Source organism: Pseudophryne corroboree, chromosome 1, assembly GCF_028390025.1.
Source record: "Pseudophryne corroboree isolate aPseCor3 chromosome 1, aPseCor3.hap2, whole genome shotgun sequence".
Classification (NCBI taxonomy): domain Eukaryota; kingdom Metazoa; phylum Chordata; class Amphibia; order Anura; family Myobatrachidae; genus Pseudophryne; species Pseudophryne corroboree.
This window is the reverse complement of record NC_086444.1, coordinates 16,957,032-16,982,229: the sequence shown is the minus strand read 5'-3', so window position 1 is coordinate 16,982,229 and position 25,198 is coordinate 16,957,032. Positions and strand designations below refer to the sequence as shown.

Below are 25,198 nucleotides of genomic sequence, written 5' to 3'. Positions count from 1 at the left end.
GGTGGTACGGGGACATGGAGGCGCAGTGTCATCAGGCTAGGCGGGTGGTACAGGGACATGGAGGCGCAGTGTCATCAGGCTAGTCGGGTGGTACGTGGACATAGAGGCGCAGTGTCATCAGGCAAGGCGGGTGGTACAGGGATATGGAGGCGCAATTCCATCAGGCTAGGCGGGTGGTACGGGGACATGGAGGCGCAGTGTCATCAGGCTAGTCGGGTGGTACATCGTGGGGTCGGGAGGGGTCTGACCTTTCTTCGACTTCGTCTGATTCATCTGGCTCATCAAGGGACCATATACGGTCTTTCAGACAAAGGGGCGCTAAGAGGCGACGCCGGTCTTCAAGCTCCAGCATGTCAATTGAGTCCGTCCAGTCCAATGAGGTGCGCTATGCTAACACTGCGGTGCTCAGGGGTCTGCGTCCGAGGGTGAAGGACCGCATTGGGAGAGGCCGGTATGTGAAGATTTTTGCTTTAACTAGCAAAACTAAAAAGGCACTTGCGGCTGCCAGGAAGAAGGGTAGCGCGGCTGAGGACGCATACATGTCTTGCCATAACTGGTTGCGGGGTATATACATATTTGCTGCGTGCTATCTGGAAACACGGACTGATGAGCACATCAATGTAGTGCATTATATGTTCCTTATCCATAGATTTTCATTGCGGGGTGCTGCCTGGAGGTCTTATGATGAGAAGTTTTGTCGCAAACAGCACGGACACGAGATGATGGACCAGGGCAAAAAGGATGTTGAGCTGTTTGCAGACATTACTCATCATGATGAGTTTCCTGAAGAAGCTGGTCCGGCGGGCAGGGGAGTCGAGGCCCTTGGAGTGCGCCGGCTAAGGTGGTCGCCAGTAGGTCTGGCGGCTCGTGTACCGGCCATAGGAAATGTTTTGCATTTAATAATTGGCAATGTTCCCTGGGTGTGAAATGCATGTTTTGGCACCTTTGTATTCGGTGTGGTGATCAAACATTGCACGCGATCGGTCGGTGGGGGCAGGGGCGCAGCTGGTCAGCAAAGCCACGGTCCTGCGGCGACCACTTCTAAGTAGAGCCCCCACTCCGGTGCGTATGGGGGAAATGTTAGGCTGGCTGGACATTTACCCTGATCGTGCGGCAGCGAGTTTCTTAGGTTGGGTATCTCGGTGGGTTTTTCTCTGCCTGTTGATAGGGAAGTTAGGGCTGGCTTGTCCAGTAACTTCCACTCTGCAAAGGAAATCCCCATGGTGTTGCGCGACAAAGTAATGGCAGAGGTGGCGTTGGGTTGTATGGCGGGTCCGTTTGTGGAGCCCCCTATTGACGGCCTGATGCTGTCCCCGGTAGGGGTCGTACCTAAAAAGGCCCCTGGTAAGTTTAGGCTGACATAACATCTGTCTTCCCCAGTGGGCTCTTCAGTGAACGATGCTATAGATGACGTTCTCTGTAGAGTTACATATCAGTCCTTCGAGTCAGCGGTGGACATTGTACGATCTTTTGGTAACGGAGCCCTCATGTGTAAGCTGGATGTTGAATCGGCTTTTCGCTTACTGCCGTTGCACCCGTCAGTGTTTCGATATATAGGCTTTCGGCTTGACGATGGCTTTATATCGATAAGTGTCTCCCGATGGGCTGTGTGATCTCTTGTGCATATTTTGAACGGTTCAGTACATTTTTGCATTGGTGTTTGATACACAGTTCGGGAGAAGTTGGGGTTGCGCATTACTTAGACGGTTTTCTTCCAGTGGGTCCAGCAGGTTCCCTACGTTTCGCTAAGCTTCTGGAGAGCGCTGAAACACTGTTTCGGTCTTTTGGAGTTCCCATAGCTGCTGATAAAACTGAAGGACCCACGAAGGTCATTGTCTATTTGGGTATTGAAATTGATACCTTGGCTGGCCTGTGTCGGCTTCCTCAGGAAAAGGTCTTGTGATTGCATGACAGCGTCTTGCTTGCATTGGCTGGTGGCAAGGTCACTCTTAGACAGGCCCAATCGCTTTTGGGTTTGCTTAACTTTGCTTGCAGGGTAATCCCAGTGGGGCGGATCTTCTGCAGGAAGCTGGAGAGGGCGACGGTGGAGTGCGGTGTGGCACCATTATATTAGGTTAGCCAGTGAGATCCGGAGGTATCTTAAGGTTTGGGATGTGTTTTTGGCTAGTTTTAATGGCGTGCGGATTTGGGTTCTCCCCCAATTTCCAGCCCTGTTCTCCAACTCTTTACAGATGCGGCTGGCTCCACTGGGTTCGGGGCCTTTTTTTTTTTTCATGGTGCTTGGTATTCGGCTCCTTGGCCGGTTGAGTGGGTGACGGAGGGTCTGACGACCACTCTGTTACTGTTGGAGGTCTTTCTGGTCATGGTGACGCTGTAGCTATGGTCTGCTAGGCTGAAGAACAGGGAAGTGGTGTTTTGGAGCGACAATTTGGGCATTGTGCATGCTATTAATCAGCAACGCTCAACGTCACTTCTACTGATAAGGGTTCTGGCGTAGACTGTCCTACAATGCTTAGGGTGTAACATTACTCTTAGAGCTCAGCATGTCCCGGGTAGCGATAATGGTATTGCGGATGCTCTGTTGCGTTTTGACAGGCTGCGTTTTTGACGGCTGGTGCCGTGTGCTAACCCATTTGGTGAGTCTTGCCCCTTTTATGTAAGGCAGGTTATCCGTCCGACATGGAGGGACTAGCTCACCGTGCGCTGGCCCCGGCAACTCATGTGGCTTATCTGTCCGCATGCGAGCAGTGGAGCCAATTTTTGATCCACAGGGGCGGTGGAGGTAAGAGTCATCTTTCCTTACTTATGGCCTTTGTTTGGGATTTGTACGCGTCGGGTAAGTCCAGGATGTAAGTTGTTAAGTTACTGGCGGGTATATCATATTTCCTTCCTTTACGAGGGGAACAGGATATTACCAAATCATTTTTTCCGTCGAGAGTCCTTAAGGGTTGGGCATGTTCCGTCCCCACCCCTCCGGATTCACAACCACCCATCGACGATCCCATGCTTTTTCGTTTATTGCGAGCATTATCAGTAGTTTGCGCTTGGCGCTTTGAGGTTGTGCTGTTCAAGTTGGCTTCTGCCGTGGCGTTCCATGGGGCATTTAGGGTGGGTGAATTGGTTGCCTCTAGGAGGCGGTCAGTTTCGCCTTTGCTGACGTCACATGTGGTGACTCGCGAAGATGCTCTGTGGTGTCGGGTGCAGCGGTCCAAGACAGATCCGGTTGGGAGAGGACGTTGTGTCTCCATGGGTTGATGCTCGAATCACAGGATTTGTCCTTTTACCTTGGCGGAGGCTTATGGGGGCTTGCATCTGGATTTGATTGGTTTTTGGCTAATTCATGGTGACGGGTCTCCTTTGACCCGTTATCAATTTGGGTGGGTCTTGAAGTGCTTCATCTTCCACTTGGGTCTATCTCTGGGTGTTTATGGCACTCATTCCTTCCGTATCGGTGCTCCTACGGCTGCCGCCGTGGCAGGGTGGTCCATAAGCGATATCCGGGCGCTGGGAGGCGGAGGTCTGGGGTATTTCGTAGATACATCAGACGTTAACCTGGTCAGCACAACCTAACTTGAGGAGTAGCCACTCGTCACCATTAGGTGGGGGTCTTGAGGAATTTTTTGTTTACCATCAGTTTTAATTACGGTTTCTGCCGGCTGATGGAAGTTTGCATTTTTTGTCTCAAGTCAAGTTAGGAGAACCGTGCCCCAACCCTCCCTGTCCCTTCCTCTGGTCAGGTTAGGTGTGTTGCCCATATTAGGTCCCCCTTTTTCGCTTAGATGTTGCTTGCTTGGATTTTCCATTTGAGTTTTATTTGATTTGTTAGTTAATAATGTTGTTCATCATTTGTTCTACAGGGGTCAGTTTAGACGAGCAATTTAGTTGGGTGATAGGTCACTCATTTGGTTTTTTTTGGCGGCTTGTTCATTGTTTGCAGCAGATGTCGCTAGATACCCTGATAGTCTTTTTTCTGCGTTGGGAAGGTAGGAGGGGAATGCGTTAGGAGGCATTCCGACAGATATTGGATGAGGCCATGGATTTGTTCGGCTATACGTTGTTCCTCATTGTACATCTTGGGGGCAACGATTTGACATCTAGGTCGTCTCTGGACCTAAGATGCGATATTAGGCGGCAAGTGGTAGACCTGATTGCAGAATGGCCTTTCTGCAGAATCTGGTGGTCGGACATTATCCCGCGTTTGATCTGGCATGGCGCAGAGAGACCGGGTGCCACAGATTTGGTACGCAGAAGGGTGAACGCGGTTGTGGGCCGTGCTGTGGTGGCTTCTGGTGAACGTTCCATTTCACACCCGAGCATATCTTATAGAGATCACGCTCTGTTCCGGGGTGATGTTGTGCATCTCTCGGATGAGGGTATGTATAGGTTTGTGGATGACATTTTTAGGGATACTCAGTTGGTTTAGGGCTGGGTAGGGTAGGGATTTAGAGTATGGTGGTGGCGAAGGTTTTTAGGTTAAACCTTTGAGTTGGCCGGTCTCAGAACGGCTTATGTGTAATTCTTGATAGGATAGGTACATTTTTCCGTGGGGGTCAGTTCAATCAGGGAGGAGTCTGGGCATGGACAGTGGCGGACTGGAGGGCATCACCGAACCAGTTGGGCCCTCCTTCTTCTTCTACATGGCTAAACTGCTGCCTCAAGTTGATGCTGATGTGGGCAGATGGCCTCATCGGTTTGTGGTGTTGTCCCCGCAAGGCTTGGGCGGTTGGCTCTGCCTTGGCGAGTCAGATGGGCCAGGAAGGTGGCAGTTGGCTCTTCCTTGCCTGTTGGGCAGTTGGCCCTGGTTCTTACAGTTAATGTTAAGTGTTTGCTTACGCTAGGCCGTTCTTATTCTGACACCATACTTTAGTTAGCTTAAACTTAAATAGTTAGTTTAAACGCTTTCAATAAAAAGCTGACCCCATTTCACCGAAATTACAGTGGTCCGTGTATTTATTTCTTTAGATAAGTGGGTGTGCATGGAGTGTGAGTGCATCAGCCGTGGAGAGTTTAATGTGATATGGGTTACTAAAAAAATTACAATTAAAGGGTTTGGAGCAGTTTTTCAAGAAAACTGCTTAAAATGCCCTTAATACATTTTAGTGATACTAAAATAATCTGAAAAGTGTGTGAAAACAGAAAACTCCCTTTTTCAATTTTTTTTTGTAAAAATAATGTTAATACATAGGTCTCTATATGAGGTACCACGATGCAGAACCAGGTACTCAGGCTCAGGCCAATTGTATTAAAAAACTGAACATTGTCCAAATATCTTATATATAGATTTGTAAGAGAGAAACTAAATGCACAATACAATTAAAAGAATTTACTGAATGGGATTATTTCCCGATATGCATTTTACTTTTTCTCCTGTGACTACAATGACTCTCCCAAACCCCCAATGGCAGCAGCGTCTCTGTAGGACGTAACGGGTAACACCTGCCATAAGATATATAGATTTCTCTGGGGATAAATGCTGTGTAAGGACACTGGTACGTACCTTTGCTATCTGATCGTGCTCCAGATCAGCCAAGTCCTGCGTCCCCAGCTTGTCCCCTGTGAGCTCACTGTGTACGGGCTTCTATGGGATCATGACGTTGGGCAGATAAATATTAAACAGCACGAGATGCAACCTCCTGATCCTGAACATTGCTGGAGCGTTATAAGCCGTTTATCAGCTAACGCTCCTGCATTGGACCTGCATACACACCTACAGTATACATGGTTGGGCCGATCACCCGATATCAGGTAAACAGGCCCACTGATGTTTGAGAGGAACACAGAAAATATATTTGTGTTAAATAGCCATGCAATACATACATACAATGTTAATGCTGCAACTAATTCTGAGTTTCATAAAGCTTTGTGAACGTTCCGTTGGTGCAATGTAAGGGGCCCAGAAAACCCCAACGGCAGCATCTCCTGGTGTCTCTGAGAACATGTCTCATACTGAATCCACATCTATACAATCTCCTATTCCTAGTAACTTTGGAGGAAAATGGCAATTATTCTATTGGGCTGTCTCTATAGCACGTCCCACGCTGAGATCAATGAGCTCCGACAAGGGCGAGACAGTCTGTGTGAAGGGGGAAATTCTCTCTTAAAACCTCAAAGCCTAGTGGGTAAAATATTTGCACCTAACCGGCAATTCCCGGAACTCTGTTCTACTAAATAGGAGTCAGTTATTTGCAGATCTCCGCTTGTCTATTATTTTGTTTTAATTGAATTTGCCAACAAAAGTTGTGATTTCCTGCTGAATGCAGATATTTCAAACGTTGCAGCCTTTGTTGCGTCACTTCTGATCAATGTCCGACCTGAGTCCTCACATCTCTGCAGCCAAATGCTTCTCTCAAACTTTTGTTTTTCTGATAAATAAAACAAATTCTTGTCCCATTTCCCCTGATTATCTTGGTAGATGGACTTTTCATTTGGCGCAGCCTCCTCGCCAGTTGAAGACCACAGCTTTGCAGCGGTGCCAAAGAGAAGATTTCTGCCTTGTACACGGAAATATGACATCTGTTTACAGAAGCCCACATTTCTGGAAATGTTTTTGTTATGGTCAGTGAGAATTTGGCCCAGATGCGCTCCGGAGCCGATGTATTGACGTATGAGAAATATGATAATTAAATGGCTGTTAATCTGCAAATTCTATAACTTTGTCTGGGGCATGGTCTCCGTAGAATCCCTGTGCTTTGTCATAGGGCCGGGAAATGGGTAACAATTGTGATCTTGTCTGCGAGTTCTTACTCATCGAAAATCACAGCAAGCGGAACCACCGGATATACAGTATTATCCAGACGTTTGGAGGCTGAATGCCAAAACTGCCAGCAGAAAGGCGTAGAGGGTTTACAAGCCATATAAATCATTTATTATAATAACCTGGGTACCAGGGAGGGGGCTCAGCTATTCAGCAATGTGCCGCTTATCTCTGGTAAGTGGAGCTGTATGCCCCCTAGAGGACAGGAGCAGATACTGACTTACATGTGCCTTTTACAGAAGGGATGGGGGCCCAGTGGCGCACCCAGGGGGGGTTTCCGAGCACCCAGAAACCCCCCTCCACCTAAAAAAAAAATAAAAAATATTAATTATAGTACATACAGTATATATCCATGTGCATGCATATATATACACATGTATATACATACAAACATATAAATTAAACACACACACATATGATATATATTAGAGATGAGCGGGTTCGGTTTCTCTGAATCCGAACCCGCCAGAACTTCATGTTTTTTTTCACGGGTCCGAGCGACTCGGATCTTCCCGCCTTGCTCGGTTAACCCGAGCGCGCCCGAACGTCATCATGACGCTGTCGGATTCTCGCGAGACTCGGATTCTATATAAGGAGCCGCGCGTCGCCGCCATTTTCACACGTGCATTGAGATTGATAGGGAGAGGACGTGGCTGGCGTCCTCTCCATTTAGATTATAAGAGACTGAGAGAGATTTACTGGAGCTGACTAGGAGGAGTACTGTTACTGTAGAAGTGTAGAGACTGAGTGGAGAGAGTTTACTAGTGAGGACAGTGCAGTTTACTTTATAATCCGTTCTCTGCCTGAAAAAAGCGATACACAGCACACAGTGACTCAGTCACATACCATATCTGTGTGCACTGCTCAGGCTCAGGCCAGTGTGCTGCATCATCTATTATCTATATATAATATTATATATATCTGTCTGACTGCTCAGCTCACACAGCTTATAATTGTGGGGGAGACTGGGGAGCACTACTGCAGTGCCAGTTATAGGTTATAGCAGGAGCCAGGAGTACATAATATATTATATAGTGAGTGACCACCAGACACACAGTGCAGTTTATTTAATATATCCGTTCTCTGCCTGAAAAAAGCGATACACACAGTGACTCAGTCAGTCACATACCATATCTGTGTGCACTGCTCAGGCTCAGGCCAGTGTGCTGCATCATCTATTATCTATATATAATATTATATATATCTGTCTGACTGCTCAGCTCACACAGCTTATAATTGTGGGGGAGACTGGGGAGCACTACTGCAGTGCCAGTTATAGGTTATAGCAGGAGCCAGGAGTACATAATATATTATATAGTGAGTGACCACCAGACACACAGTGCAGTTTATTTAATATATCCGTTCTCTGCCTGAAAAAAGCGATACACACAGTGACTCAGTCAGTCACATACCATATCTGTGTGCACTGTGCAGTGCACTGCTCAGGCTCAGGCCAGTGTGCTGCATCATCTATATATATTATATATCTGTCTGACTGCTCAGCTCACACAGCTTATAATTGTGGGGGAGACTGGGGAGCACTACTGCAGTGCCAGTTATAGGTTATAGCAGGAGCCAGGAGTACATATTATATTAAAATTAAACAGTGCACACTTTTGCTGCAGGAGTGCCACTGCCAGTGTGACTGACCAGTGACCTGACCACACTGACCACCAGTATAGTTAGTAGTATACTTATATTGTGATTGCCTGAAAAAGTTAAACACTCGTCGTGTGACTTCACTTGTGTGTTTTTTTTTTTTTATTCTATAAAAATAAAACTCATTCTGCTGACAGACAGTGTCCAGCAGGTCCGTCATTATATAATATATAATATATACCTGTCCGGCTGCAGTAGTGATATATATATATTTTTTATATCATTTATCATCCAGTCGCAGCAGACACAGTACGGTAGTTCACGGCTGTGGCTACCTCTGTGTCTCTGCACTCGGCAGGCAGTCCGTCCATAATTGTAATACCACCTAACCGTGGATTTTTTTCATTCTTCTTTATACATACATAGTTACATAGACATCTTCTCTTTATCAACCAGTCTATATTAGCTGCAGACACAGTACAGTACGGTAGTTCACGGCTGTGGCTACCTCTGTGTCTGCACTCGGCAGGCAGTCCGTCCATAATTGTATACCACCTAACCGTGGGTTTTTTTCATTCTTCTTTATACATACATAGTTACATAGACATCTTCTCTTTATCAACCAGTCTATATTAGCTGCAGACACAGTACAGTACGGTAGTTCACGGCTGTGGCTACCTCTGTGTCTGCACTCGGCAGGCAGTCCGTCCATAATTGTATACCACCTAACCGTGGATTTTTTTCATTCTTCTTTATACATACATAGTTACATAGACATCTTCTCTTTATCAACCAGTCTATATTAGCTGCAGACACAGTACAGTACGGTAGTTCACGGCTGTGGCTACCTCTGTGTCTGCACTCGGCAGGCAGTCCGTCCATAATTGTATACCACCTAACCGTGGATTTTTTTCATTCTTCTTTATACATACATAGTTACATAGACATCTTCTCTTTATCAACCAGTCTATATTAGCAGCAGACACAGTACAGTGCGGTAGTTCACGGCTGTGGCTACCTCTGTGTCGGCACTCGGCAGCCCGTCCATAATTGTATATACCACCTAACCGTGGTTTTTTTTTCTTTCTTTATAGTCATACTAGTTACGAGTATACTATCTCTTTATCAACCAGTCTATATTAGCAGCAGACACAGTACAGTGCGGTAGTTCACGGCTGTGGCTACCTCTGTGTCGGCACTCGGCAGCCCGTCCATAATTGTATATACCACCTAACTGTGGTTTTTTTTTCTTTCTTTATACATACATACTAGTTACGAGTATACTATCTCTTTATCAACCAGTCTATATATTAGCAGCAGACACAGTACAGTGCGGTAGTTCACGGCTGTGGCTACCTCTGTGTCGGCACTCGGCAGCCCGTCCATAATTGTATATACCACCTAACCGTGGTTTTTTTTTCTTTCTTTATACATACATACTAGGTACGAGTATACTATCTCTTTATCAACCAGTCTATATATTAGCAGCAGACACAGTACAGTGCGGTAGTTCACGGCTGTGGCTACCTCTGTGTCGGCACTCGGCAGCCCGTCCATAATTGTATATACCACCTAACCGTGGTTTTTTTTTCTTTCTTTATACATACATACTAGTTACGAGTATACTATCTCTTTATCAACCAGTCTATATTAGCAGCAGACACAGTACAGTGCGGTAGTTCACGGCTGTGGCTACCTCTGTGTCGGCACTCGGCAGTCCGTCCATAATTGTATACTAGTATCCAATCCATCCATCTCCATTGTTTACCTGAGGTGCCTTTTAGTTGTGCCTATTAAAATATGGAGAACAAAAATGTTGAGGTTCCAAAATTAGGGAAAGATCAAGATCCACTTCCACCTCGTGCTGAAGCTGCTGCCACTAGTCATGGCCGAGACGATGAAATGCCAGCAACGTCGTCTGCCAAGGCCGATGCCCAATGTCATAGTACAGAGCATGTCAAATCCAAAACACCAAATATCAGTAAAAAAAGGACTCCAAAACCTAAAATAAAATTGTCGGAGGAGAAGCGTAAACTTGCCAATATGCCATTTACCACACGGAGTGGCAAGGAACGGCTGAGGCCCTGGCCTATGTTCATGGCTAGTGGTTCAGCTTCACATGAGGATGGAAGCACTCAGCCTCTCGCTAGAAAAATGAAAAGACTAAAGCTGGCAAAAGCAGTAGCACCGCAAAGAACTGTGCGTTCTTCGAAATCCCAAATCCACAAGGAGAGTCCGACTCCAATTGTGTCGGTTGCGATGCCTGACCTTCCCAACACTGGACGTGAAGAGCATGCGCCTTCCACCATTTGCACGCCCCCTGCAAGTGATGGAAGGAGCACCCGCAGTCCAGTTCCTGATAGTCAGATTGAAGATGTCAGTGTTGAAGTACACCAGGATGAGGAGGATATGGGTGTTGCTGGCGCTGGGGAGGAAATTGACCAGGAGGATTCTGATGGTGAGGTGGTTTGTTTAAGTCAGGCACCCGGGGAGATACCTGTTGTCCGTGGTAGGAATATGGCCGTTGACATGCCTGGTGAAAATACCAAAAAAATCAGCTCTTCGGTGTGGAAGTATTTCACCAGAAATGCGGACAACAGGTGTCAAGCCGCGTGTTCCCTTTGTCAAGCTGTAATAAGTAGGGGTAAGGACGTTAACCACCTCGGAACATCCTCCCTTATACGTCACCTGCAGCGCATTCATAATAAGTCAGTGACAAGTTCAAAAACTTGGGCCGACAGCGGAAGCAGTCCACTGACCAGTAAATCCCTTCCTCTTGTAACCAAGCTCACGCAAACCACCCCACCAACTCCCTCAGTGTCAATTTCCTCCTTCCCCAGGAATGCCAATAGTCCTGCAGGCCATGTCACTGGCAATTCTGACGAGTCCTCTCCTGCCTGGGATTCCTCCGATGCATCCTTGCGTGTAACGCCTACTGCTGCTGGCGCTGCTGTTGTTGCTGCTGGGAGTCGATGGTCATCCCAGAGGGGAAGTCGTAAGACCACTTTTACTACTTCCACCAAGCAATTGACTGTCCAACAGTCCTTTGCGAGGAAGATGAAATATCACAGCAGTCATCCTACTGCAAAGCGGATAACTGAGGCCTTGACATCCTGGGTGGTGAGAAACGTGGTTCCGGTATCCATCATTACTGCAGAGCCAACTAGAGACTTGTTGGAGGTACTGTGTCCCCGGTACCAAATACCATCTAGGTTCCATTTCTCTAGGCAGGCGATACCGAAAATGTACACAGACCTCAGAAAAAGAGTCACCAGTGTCCTAAAAAATGCAGCTGTACCCAATGTCCACTTAACCACGGACATGTGGACAAGTGGAGCAGGGCAGGGTCAGGACTATATGACTGTGACAGCCCACTGGGTAGATGTATGGACTCCCGCCGCAAGAACAGCAGCGGCGGCACCAGTAGCAGCATCTCGCAAACGCCAACTCTTTCCTAGGCAGGCTACGCTTTGTATCACCGGTTTCCAGAATACGCACACAGCTGAAAACCTCTTACGGCAACTGAGGAAGATCATCGCGGAATGGCTTACCCCAATTGGACTCTCCTGTGGATTTGTGGCATCGGACAACGCCAGCAATATTGTGTGTGCATTAAATCTGGGCCAATTCCAGCACGTCCCATGTTTTGCACATACCTTGAATTTGGTGGTGCAGAATTTTTTAAAAAACGACAGGGGCGTGCAAGAGATGCTGTCGGTGGCCAGAAGAATTGCGGGACACTTTCGGCGTACAGGCACCACGTACAGAAAACTGGAGCACCACCAAAAACTACTGAACCTGCCCTGCCATCATCTGAAGCAAGAAGTGGTAACGAGGTGGAATTCAACCCTGTATATGCTTCAGAGGTTGGAGGAGCAGCAAAAGGCCATTCAAGCCTATACAATTGAGCACGATATAGGAGGTGGGATGCACCTGTCTCAAGCGCAGTGGAGAATGATTTCAACGTTGTGCAAGGTTCTGATGCCCTTTGAACTTGCCACACGTGAAGTCAGTTCAGACACTGCCAGCCTGAGTCAGGTCATTCCCCTCATCAGGCTTTTGCAGAAGAAGCTGGAGACATTGAAGGAGGAGCTAACACGGAGCGATTCCGCTAGGCATGTGGGACTTGTGGATGGAGCCCTTAATTCGCTTAACAAGGATTCACGGGTGGTCAATCTGTTGAAATCAGAGCACTACATTTTGGCCACCGTGCTCGATCCTAGATTTAAAGCCTACCTTGGATCTCTCTTTCCGGCAGACACAAGTCTGCTGGGGTTCAAACACCTGCTGGTGAGTAAATTGTCAAGTCAAGCGGAACGCGACCTGTCAACAACATCTCCTCCTTCACATTCTCCCGCAACTGGGGGTGCGAGGAAAAGGCTCAGAATTCCGAGCCCACCCGCTGGCGGTGATGCAGGGCAGTCTGGAGCGACTGCTGATGCTGACATCTGGTCCGGACTGAAGGACCTGACAACGATTACGGACATGTCGTCTACTGTCACTGCATATGATTCTCTCACCATTGAAAGAATGGTGGAGGATTATATGAGTGACCGCATCCAAGTAGGCACGTCACACAGTCCGTACTTATACTGGCAGGAAAAAGAGGCAATTTGGAGGCCCTTGCACAAACTGGCTTTATTCTACCTAAGTTGCCCTCCCACAAGTGTGTACTCCGAAAGAGTGTTTAGTGCCGCCGCTCACCTTGTCAGCAATCGGCGTACGAGGTTACATCCAGAAAATGTGGAGAAGATGATGTTCATTAAAATGAATTATAATCAATTCCTCCGTGGAGACATTGACCAGCAGCAATTGCCTCCACAAAGTACACAGGGAGCTGAGATGGTGGATTCCAGTGGGGACGAATTGATAATCTGTGAGGAGGGGGATGTACACGGTGATATATCGGAGGATGATGATGAGGTGGACATCTTGCCTCTGTAGAGCCAGTTTGTGCAAGGAGAGATTAATTGCTTCTTTTTTGGTGGGGGTCCAAACCAACCCGTCATATCAGTCACAGTCGTGTGGCAGACCCTGTCACTGAAATGATGGGTTGGTTAAAGTGTGCATGTCCTGTTTATACAACATAAGGGTGGGTGGGAGGGCCCAAGGACAATTCCATCTTGCACCTCTTTTTTCTTTTCTTTTTCTTTGCGTCATGTGCTGTTTGGGGAGGGTTTTTTGGAAGGGACATCCTGCGTGACACTGCAGTGCCACTCCTAGATGGGCCCGGTGTTTGTGTCGGCCACTAGGGTCGCTTATCTTACTCACACAGTCAGCTACCTCATTGCGCCTCTTTTTTTCTTTGCGTCATGTGCTGTTTGGGGAGGGTTTTTTGGAAGGGACATCCTGCGTGACACTGCAGTGCCACTCCTAGATGGGCCCGGTGTTTGTGTCGGCCACTAGGGTCGCTTATCTTACTCACACAGTCAGCTACCTCATTGCGCCTCTTTTTTTCTTTGCGTCATGTGCTGTTTGGGGAGGGTTTTTTGGAAGGGACATCCTGCGTGACACTGCAGTGCCACTCCTAGATGGGCCCGGTGTTTGTGTCGGCCACTAGGGTCGCTTATCTTACTCACACAGCTACCTCATTGCGCCTCTTTTTTTCTTTGCGTCATGTGCTGTTTGGGGAGGGTTTTTTGGAAGGGACATCCTGCGTGACACTGCAGTGCCACTCCTAGATGGGCCCGGTGTTTGTGTCGGCCACTAGGGTCGCTAATCTTACTCACACAGCTACCTCATTGCGCCTCTTTTTTTCTTTGCGTCATGTGCTGTTTGGGGAGGGTTTTTTGGAAGGGCCATCCTGCGTGACACTGCAGTGCCACTCCTAGATGGGCCCGGTGTTTGTGTCGGCCACTAGGGTCGCTTATCTTACTCACACAGCGACCTCGGTGCAAATTTTAGGACTAAAAATAATATTGTGAGGTGTGAGGTATTCAGAATAGACTGAAAATGAGTGGAAATTATGGTTTTTGAGGTTAATAATACTTTGGGATCAAAATGACCGCCAAATTCTATGATTTAAGCTGTTTTTTAGGTTTTTTGGCAAAAAACACCCGAATCCAAAACACACCCGAATCCGACAAAAAAAATTCGGTGAGGTTTTGCCAAAACGCGGTCGAACCCAAAACACGGCCGCGGAACTGAACCCAAAACCAAAACACAAAACCCGAAAAATTTCCGGCGCTCATCTCTAATATATATACATGTGTATATATACGTGTACTGTGTGTGTATATATATATCCAATGAATCCACACTCACTGCTGCAAATGACATCATGGGCTGTGCTCCATAAAGGGCTCTCAAATAGTCCAAAATATATCCAAGAAGAGTACAGGCACTCACCACTTCCTTGATGATAATGAATTTATTATACCTCACAGGTGTATCTCACATAGAGATGAACGACAGCATGTCAGCAAAAATGTCGACGTTTCGGTTCCATCCGAGCCTTTGTCAAGACAGACAAAATCACATCAGGTTAACACCCAGCAGCCTGATGTGATTTTGTCTGTCTTGACAAAGGCTCGGATGGAGCCGAAACGTCGACATTTTTGCTGACATGCTGTTGTTCATCACTATGTGAGATACACCTGTGAGGTATAATAAATTCATTATCATCAAGGAAGTGGTGAGTGCCTGTACTCTTCTTGGATATATATATATATATATATATATATATGTGTGTATGCATGTTTAATATGCTATGTATATGTGTATATAATATATATATATATATATGTGTATATATATATATATATATATATGTGTAGATATGTGTATATATATATATATATATATATATATATACACACACAGACACACTAGTTTTACGGACCCAGCATATACTGGGTCACCTCAGTCCCCACCCCCGTGATTGACTCCACCCAGTTCTGGAAACCCCCCATGCAAATCCTGCGTTTGCCACTGGCGGGGCTGACTCTTTGTGCACGGTGGAGTCACATTATTACGAGCACCAGCTAATTTCCAGAGTAACCACCGTGTGCAGCACGGGCAGCAGCTAGACATTCGCTGAACTGTCATTTTAGACACACGTCTGGTAGCTCCCAGGGCCGTTTTGACGGTCGGCCCTCACGCACCTTCCTAGCCGACGTTCACCTCTCACATCAATGGTACGCCTACTTACAAAGCAGAGTCACAGGAATCTGCATGGGCCCTGTACTAGATACCCGCAGTGATGTCACACGAGGCACACTTCGCCCCCCCCCCCCCCAGTGCAGTGCTCACTCATGCCAGTCCCATGGATAGATCTGTGGCCTACACTGCGAGAGGGGCCTGGACTATGACCCATCCTATTATTAACCCCGCGCTGTACACGGAGGAGCAGGAAATGAGAGAGACACTGACCGCACGTCGCACACGTAACCTCAGGGACAGCGCTACTCCGCATGCCGGGGCCTCAGGCGGTGACAGCCAAGCTCCAGTCCTCCTGACCGGTAGCACAGCGTTACGAAGGGCGCATCAGCCCGGAGAGACGCACTTGTCTGCCTGTAGACTCAGACTGGAGCTGTGAACGGCTCTGAGAGCTCAGCCAATAACCCAACTAGCCTGAAACGCTTTCTTATTTGTCTCACTCCGCTTGTAAACATAGCACCTAGATTTATTGCTGCTGGAGCAATCAGCAACACGTCGTACGGCCCGGCGCGGCTAATATGTGGTATTGCAAGTCAGAGCGAGTTCAAGTAACACAAAGCCACAACTATTTACTTATTAATCACTGCAATACATACAATGAGTTTTCACGCTTTTCCCCAACAATCCATAAAACTCCTGTAACACCGGTCTGCTTCCCAAGAATACTATTTATGTCTCAGCCATTGCGGCATGGTAGCACGGTGATTGGCGCTGCTGCCTTGCAGACCTTCTCTCCAGGATGATAACTGTGGGGGTGATTCAGACCTGATTGCTGGGCTGTCCTGCGTTCTGATAGTCGCTGCCTCCAGGGGGAGTGTAAATTCACCGTGCAAGTGTGCGACCGCATGTATACACCGAGCTGCAAAAATCCAGTGTGTGCAGTGTGTGCGCAGCCCAGGACTTACTCCTCCAGTGCAATCACATCAGGCTGATCGGGGCCGGAGATGACGTCATACACCCGCCATGACAGCGCTTTGGAACGCCTGCGTTTTTCTGGAAACTCCCAATAAACGCTCAGTTACCACCTACAAATGCCTTCTTCCTGTCAATCACCATGCGAACGCCCGTGCGATCAGATTTTTCACACCATCCCGTCGCTGACCAGCGATGCCCGTTGTTGTTGTCCGACGCGTGTGCGCATTGTGGGGCATACACAGTAAGGGGGTCATTCCGAGTTGATCGCTAGCTGCCGTTGTTCACAGCGCAGCAGTCAGGCTAAAAACCGGCTTTTCTGCGCATGCGTATGGCCCACAGTGCACACGCATGACGTACTTTCACAAAAAACGATGCAGTTTCACACAAGGTCGGGCGACTCTTTTCAGTCGCTCTGCTGATCGGTGAGGGATTGACAGGAAAGGGGTGTTTCTGGGAGGTAACTGACCGTTTTCCGGGAGTGTGCTAAAAAACGCAGGCGTGTCAGGTAAAAACGCAGGCGTGCCGGGGGAAACGGGGGAGTCGCTGGCTGAATGCAGGGCGTGTTTGTGACGTCAAATCGGGAACTAAATAGTCTGAAGTGATCGCAAGGTAGGAGTAGGTCTGCAGCTACTTAGAAAGTGCTTGAAAATATTTTGGCATCAGCGTTGCGATCCTTTCGGTCGCACTTCTGCTAAGCTAAGATACACTCCCAGAGGGCGACGGCCTAGCGTTTGCATTGCTGCTAAAAGCGTCTAGTGAGCGATTAACTCGGAATGAGGGCCACGGTACCTGATCGTCTGCTGTGCGAAAAAATGCACAGCCGCGACAGGAATGAATCAGGCCCTGTGTACACTCTGTTCTCCGTGTATTATAGTGCGGGTACCACCATGGTGCTATAGGTGCCTAATTTACCAGCACAGTGTCTGTCTGTGTGTGAGAGGGACATTAGATTGTAAGCTTTACAGCCTTGACATGCCCTAACGTCTCTGACTGTTCAGCACTGCAGATATCTCTGAGTGCCGGATACCAACAGGGGAGAACATTTATAGCCAGGCACAGATGAAGGGGGACATGTACTAAGCAGTGATAAAAGTGGAGGTCAGCCAGTGGAGTAGTTGCCCATGGCAACCAATCAGCATTGACGTAACATTTCTAATTTGCATACTATACAATTGTACGGATCAGCTGATTGGTTGCCATGGTAAATTTCTCCACTGGCTCACTTCTCCACTCTTATCACTGCTTAGTACATGCAGTCCTTAGTCTGCATACGGTATTCCAGTCATTATACTGTACATTAGCGGTAATTGCAGCAATGTATATGGGCAGTCTATTACAGTAAAGCGTTTCAAAGTGGCTGGATGGAGTGAAACACGTCGCAATTTCATTTCAACTAGGGAAGCCAATCCCGGCCATTTTTTCAATCCCGGGTATCGGGATTGAAAAATGGCCGATCCCGGGATTCCCAAGATTGGCTTTTAACTATGTGGCCGCCCCCTCGCCCCGCCCTGCCCACATAACTCACCATATACCGGGGGCGGGCGGGGAACATCCTCCGCTCTCTCCTGGCGGCTCCCAGCGGCATGTGACGGCGCTGCGTGACCTCTCATGCTGCGCTGGGGAGCCGGAAGAAGGAAGCCGGGCAGCGTCTGAGTGTCCTGTGGACGCTCAACGCCGATCCCTCAATCCGCGGGATTGGAGCTTCCAATCCCGGGATTGCATCCTGGACGTTCTTAGCCCTAAATCCCGGGATCCCGCCGATCCTGATCCCCGGATTGGCCACCATAATTTCAACCTTTTATTTTGTGCTTTATTGTTAGGTATGTAAATGATTATGTTCTATTTTATCACGTGATTCTGTTTTTAAATTTTTTTTTTGTAAGTTTTTCATCAAGTATTGTCTGCAAAACACAGTAGAGAACATTTTATTGTCATCTGGTTACGCAGGACAGGAGTTGTACGCCTTCCGATGGCGTTATAAATTTATATATGGTCACTCTCTCTTTATACTAAAGCTCATGGTGTGAGTAACATGTAATCAGCGGAAGTGGAGACAGGGATCAGGACTGTCCCAGAACGGTATCCGGGTGATAGATTGACATGGTATTGGCCGACAGCCATATGGTTGACATGGATTAGGTAGACGGGTAAAAAACATAACATGCAACATACAAGATTTGGCCCACAAACGATGTGTCGACCACTGCCATGTCGATCTTTTACCCTGTCAACCATTCATCTGCTGACTTTTTGTACCTCTCAACCTAATGGCTGTTGGCCATAACATTGTCCATCCATTGATCCACATCCTCCCAGAACACTGGAGCTCCCCTTTTAGTAGGGAAGGAGGGGATGCGGTCAAGATCCCGCCGGACGCAATCCCGGCGGTCGGAATACCGACACCGGAATCCTGACCGGCACAATCCCGACATATTCCACGACACCCATAGAGGTAGAATAAATCAGTGTGCCAAGCCTGCAGCGTGGCGAGGGAAGCAAGCCTGTAAGGGGCTGCGTTGCGCTCGCCCCCTGTCGGAATTGTGCCAGTATTCCGACCGCTGGGATCTCGTCCGGCGGGATCTCGTACTGATCCCGAAAGGAGCTGCCTACAGACACAGACACTGTGTCACAAACACATTGGACGGGATGTAATGGGAGCTGATAATGCCGACCGGGAAATGATCGCATCACATCGGACATTACAAGCGTGCGTCTATATCCCGGTACTCGGGCGATGTAATGGCGTGCGTCTATATCCCGGAACTCGGGCAATGTAATGGCATGAGTCTATATCCCGGAACTCAGGCAATGTAATGGCGTGCGTCTATATCCCAGAACTCGGGCAATGTAATAGCGTGGGTCTATATCCCGGAACTCAGGCAATGTAATGGCGTGCGTCTATTTCCCGGAACTCAGGCAATGTAATGGCGTGAGTGTATATCCCGGAACTCGGACAATGTAATGGCGTGAGTCTATATCCCGGAACTCAGGCAATGTAATGGCGTGCATCTATATCCCGGAACTCAGGCAATGTAATGGCGTGCGTCTATATCCCGGAACTCGGGCGATGTAATGGCGTGCATCTATATCCCGGAACTCAGGCAATGTAATGGCGTGCATCTATATCCCGGAACTCAGGCAATGTAATGGCGTGCGTCTATATCCCGGAACTCAGGCAATGTAATGGCGTGCGTCTATATCCCGGAACTCGGGCAATGTAATGGCGTGCATCTATATCCCAGTACTCAGGCAATGTAATGGCTTGCGTCTATTTCCCGGAACTCGGGCAATGTAATGGCGTGAGTCTATATCCCGGAACTCAGGCAATGTAATGGCGTGCGTCTATATCCTAGAACTCGGGCAATGTAATGGCGTGCGTCTATATCCCAGAACTCGGGCGATGTAATGGCGTGCGTTTATTTCCCGGAACTCTGGCAATGTAATGGCGTGCGTCTATATCCCGGAACTCGGGCAATGTAATGGCGTGCGTCTATATCCCGGAACTCAGGCAATGTAATGGCGTGAGTCTATATCCCGGAACTCGGGCAATGTAATGGCGTGCGTCTATATCCCGGAACTCAGGCAATGTAATGGCGTGAGTCTATATCCCGGTATTCAGGCAATGTAATGGCGTGCATCTATATCCCGGAACTCAGGCAATGTAATGGCGTGCGTCTATATCCCAGTACTCGGGCAATGTAATGGCGTGCGTCTATATCCCAGTACTCGGGCAATGTAATGGCGTGCGTCTACATCCCAGAACACGGGCACTGTAATGGCGTGCGTCTATTTCCCGGAACTCGGGCAATGTAATGGCGTGAGTCTATATCCCGGAACTCGGGCAATGTAATGGCGTGCGTCTATATCCCGGAACTCGGGCAATGTAATGGCGTGCGTCTATATCCCGGAACTCGGGCAATGTAATGGCGTGAGTCTATATCCCGGAACTCGGGGAATGTAATGGCGTGCGTCTACATCCCAGAACACGGGCAATGTAATAGCGTGCATCTATATCCAGGAACTCAGGCAATGTAATGGCATGCGTCTATATCCCAAAACTCAGGCAATGTAATGGCGTGCGTCTATTTCCCGGAACTCGGGCAATGTAATGGCGTGCGTCTATATCCCGAAACTCAGGCAATGTAATGGCGTGCGTCTATATCCCGGAACTCGGGCAATGTAATGGCGTGCGTCTATATCCCGGAACTCAGGCAATGTAATGGCGTGCGTCTGTTTCCCGGAACTCAGGCAATGTAATGGCGTGAGTCTATATCCCGGAACTCAGGCAATGTAATGGCGTGCGTCTGTTTCCCGGAACTCAGGCAATGTAATGGCGTGCTTCTATATCCCGGAACTCAGGCAATGTAATGGCGTGCGTCTTTATCCCAGAACTCGGGCAATGTAATGGCGTGCGTCTATATCCCGGAACTCGGGAAATGTAATGGCGTGCGTCTATATCCCGGAACTCGGGCAATGTAATGGCGTGCGTCTATATCCCGGAACTCAGGCAATGTAATGGCATGAGTCTATATCCCGGAACTCAGGCAATGTAATGGCGTGCGTCTGTTTCCCGGAACTCAGGCAATGTAATGGCGTGCTTCTATATCCCGGAACTCAGGCAATGTAATGGCGTGCGTCTTTATCCCAGAACTCGGGCAATGTAATGGCGTGCGTCTATATCCCGGAACTCGGGAAATGTAATGGCGTGCGTCTATATCCCGGAACTCGGGCAATGTAATGGCGTGCGTCTATATCCCGGAACTCGGGAAATGTAATGGCGTGCGTCTATTTCCCGGAACTCAGGCAATGTAATGCCGTGCGTCTATTTTCCGGAACTCAGGCGATGTAGTGGCGTGCGTCTATATCCCGGAACTCGGGCAATGTAATGGCGTGAGTCTATATCACGGAACTCTGGCAATGTAATGGCGTGCGTCTATATCCCGGAACTCGGGCAATGTAGTGGCGTGAGTCTATATCCCGGAACTCGGGCAATGTAATGGCGTGCGTCTATTTCCCGGAACTCAGGCAATGTAATGGCGTGCGTCTATTTCACGGAACTCAGGCAATGTAATGGCGTGAGTGTATATCCCGGAACTCAGGCAATGTAATGGCGGGTGTCTATTTCACGGAACTCGGGCAATGTAATGGCGTGAGTCTATATCCCGGAACTCGGGTGATGTAATGGCGTGCGTCTATTTCCCGGAACTCGGGCAATGTAATGGCGTGCGTCTGTTTCCCGGAACTTAGGCAATGTAATGGCGTGAGTCTATATCCCTGAACTCGGGCAATGTAATGGTGTGAGTCTATATCCCGGAACTCAGGCAATGTAATGGCGTGCGTCTATTTCCCGGAACTCGGGCAATGTAATGGCGTGAGTCTATATCCCGGAACTCGGGCAATGTAATGCCGTGCGTCTATATCCCGGAACTCGGGCAATGTAATGGCGTGAGTCTATATCCCGGAACTCGGGCAATGTAATGGCGTGCGTCTATATCCCGGAACTCGGGCAATGTAATGGCGTGAGTCTATATCCCGGAACTCGTGCAATGTAATGGCGTGCGTCTATATCTCGGAACTCAGGCAATGTAATGGCGAGCGTCTATATCCCGGTACTCAGGCAATGTAATGGCATGAGTCTATATCCCGGAACTCAGGCAATGTAATGGCGTGCGTCTGTTTCCCGGAACTCAGGCAATGTAATGGCGTGAGTCTATATCCTGGAACTCAGGCAATGTAATGGCGTGCGTCTATATCCCAGAACTCGGGCAATGTAATGGCGTGCGTCTATATCCCGGAATTCGGGAAATGTAATGGCGTGCGTCTATATCCCGGAACTCGGGCAATGTAATGGCGTGCGTCTATATCCCGGAACTCGGGAAATGTAATGGCGTGCGTCTATTTCCCGGAACTCAGGCAATGTAATGCCGTGCGTCTATTTTCCGGAACTCAGGCGATGTAATGGCGTGCGTCTATATCCCAGAACTCGGGCAATGTAATGGCGTGCGTCTATATCCCGGAACTCGGGCAATGTAATGGCGTGAGTCTATATCACGGAACTCAGGCAATGTAATGGCGTGCGTCTATATCCCGGAACTCGGGCAATGTAGTGGCGTGAGTCTATATTCCGGAACTCGGGCAATGTAATGGCGTGCGTCTATTTCCCGGAACTCAGGCAATGTAATGGCGTGCGTCTATTTCACGGAACTCAGGCAATGTAATGGCGTGAGTGTATATCCCCGAACTCAGGCAATGTAATGGCGGGTGTCTATTTCACGGAACTCGGGCAATGTAATGGCGTGAGTCTATATCCCGGAACTCGGGTGATGTAATGGCGTGCATCTATTTCCCGGAACTCGGGCAATGTAATGGCGTGCGTCTGTTTCCCGGAACTTAGGCAATGTAATGGCGTGAGTCTATATCCCGGAACTCGGGCAATGTAATAGCGTGAGTCTATATCCCGGAACTCAGGCAATGTAATGGCGTGCGTCTATTTCCCGGAACTCGGGCAATGTAATGGCGTGCGTCTATTTCCCGGAACTCGGGCCATGTAATGGCGTGCGTCTATTTCCCGGAACTCGGACCATGTAATGGCGTGCCTCTATTTCCCGGAACTCGGGCAATGTAATGGCGCGCGTCTATTTCCCGGAACTCGGGCAATGTAATGGCGTGTGTCTATTTCCCGGAACTCGGGCCATGTAATGGCGTGCCTCTATTTCCCGGAACTCGGGCGATGTAATAGCGCGCGTCTTTCCCGGCTTCAGCGTATCGAATTCGAGGTGTCGTGCTATTTAGAATAGAAAATGTCCCATATTTTTGGACCAACCGAAGTGCATCTTTTAGTATCGGAGAACCACAGTGTCAGGGAAAGCCACCCATTGTCCCTCAAAAGTCCCATGTTTAAAGCAACACACACCCTAAATAATCCCCATTCCTCTAGGACGCACAAGCAGCTCTTGCTGATTTAAATGATATGCGGCATGGCTATATTCTGTGTGTAACTGCCACTGTATCTAATTATGTTACAGTATATGGCTGGAATACACTGTAGCACAGGCCTGCCAACCTGTGGCTCTCCAGATGTTGTGAAACTAAACATCCCAGCATGCCCTGCCACAGTTTTAGCATTCCCTAATAGCAAAACTGTGGCAAAGCATGATGGGACTTGTAGTTTTACAACAGCTGGAGAGCCACAGGTTGGCCAGGCCTGCTGTAGCATAACATTTTGTGTGCAGCTACAGCTGCTATTACACACAGAATATAGGCATGTTGCATATCATTTGAAACAGCAGGAGCTGCTTGTGCGTCCTATTCACATTATTTCACTTCTAAAACTAAGCGCTGTGAATAGCACGCACAAGCAGTGTGGCTGTATCTGCATACAAAATTTTATGCTACAGTGTATTCCAGCCAAACACTGTAACATAGGGGTAATTCAGATCGGATCGCTAGGCAGCGATTTTTGCAGCCATGTGCCTGCGTTTTTCCAGACACTCCCTGAAAACGCTCAGTTGCCACCCACAAATGCCCTCTTCCTGTCAATCTCCTTGTGAACGCCCGTGCAAATGGATCTTTCGCACAAACCCATCGCTGAACGGCGATCCACTTTGCAGCCATCCGTCACGCCTGCGCATTGCAGTGCATACACATGCACAATTCAGATCTGTTCGCCTGCTGTGAGAAAACGCAATTACCCCCTTAATTGGGTACAGTCGTAATTACACACTGACTATACCCATGCCGCATATCATTTAAATCAGCAAGCGCGGCTTGTGCCTCCAAATACATCCCTCTCTGTGTTTTTCCTGTACAAAATGTGCAAAAATGACATGTACGCTACACGGACTATTTTGAAAGATCAAAGGTTTTTTTTATTTAGTTTTTTTGCGTCAAAATGTATTGAAAAGTGTTTATTTGTTGCAAATGTGCTTGAATAGTGTATTTACTGTATAACTGATTTCCAACATTTTCATATAAAACTCGGCAAAAAACACCTCCTCTAAATTCTTTGAGAGTATTAGAACTGTTTTGTGTCTGACTTCATTACATTGGCCGAGTTGTATACTTAACACAGGAATGGGGAACCTGCGGCCCCTCCAGCTGTTGTTGAACTATACATACCAGCATGCCTTTCAACAGTTTTGCTATTTGGCCATGCTAAAACTGTTGAAGGGCATGCTGGGATGTGTAGTTCAACAACAGCTGGAGGGCCGAAGGTCCCCCATCCCTGACTTAACACATCCAAAACATCTGGATACAACATATTATTGGGCGCTCTACTTTAGAGCCGAAAATGTTCGAAAAATCCGGTTTGCGGCCGCTAATACATTAGCCGACTTTGCAAAATGCCATATGTCTGCATCGGACATTTTGCTATTATCGTCTCCCGGCCATTATCAGGTTATAATAAGACCGTTGCGATACCCTCCTCCAGAGTGCAGCGGCCTGCTCGCTGCATAATCATTCTCATCATCGTTTCATTTTGTAGCAATTTAAACTATTAGAAGAATAATCAGCGACTTTCCCGGCTGCTCGGGAGACTTCCCTGCGGCTGCAGCCATGTTCCTCGCATGTCTGCGTGTTATGAGCTAATAAAGTCAGACTGTTATAATTATTAGTAATTTATTGCACTAACATTTTCACGTGTTCCATCCGCCATAAATCAGACAGGAAGCAGTTGCGATCTGTCAAAGTGACGGGCAGGAAAGCGGCCCCGGGGGACAGAGCTAACCTTTCTGCTTTTATTAAAACAATCATAAAATTTTCTGCGCTCAGGAGCTTACAGTAGGTCGGCCGCACATTGCTGCGCGCTGC

At 48.1% G+C, this 25,198-nt stretch overlaps 1 protein-coding gene across 1 annotated transcript in view; it reads left to right on the top strand.

The window, feature by feature from the left end:
* LOC135053761 (uncharacterized) overlaps positions 1-25,198 on the top strand; it is a 214,805-nt gene that overhangs the window by 102,452 nt on the left and 87,155 nt on the right. Inside the window, exon 2 of the mRNA XM_063957502.1 lies at positions 6,374-6,516. Within this exon, the coding sequence (XP_063813572.1) occupies positions 6,374-6,516 (143 nt within the window). The remainder of the gene's footprint in view (positions 1-6,373; positions 6,517-25,198) is intronic.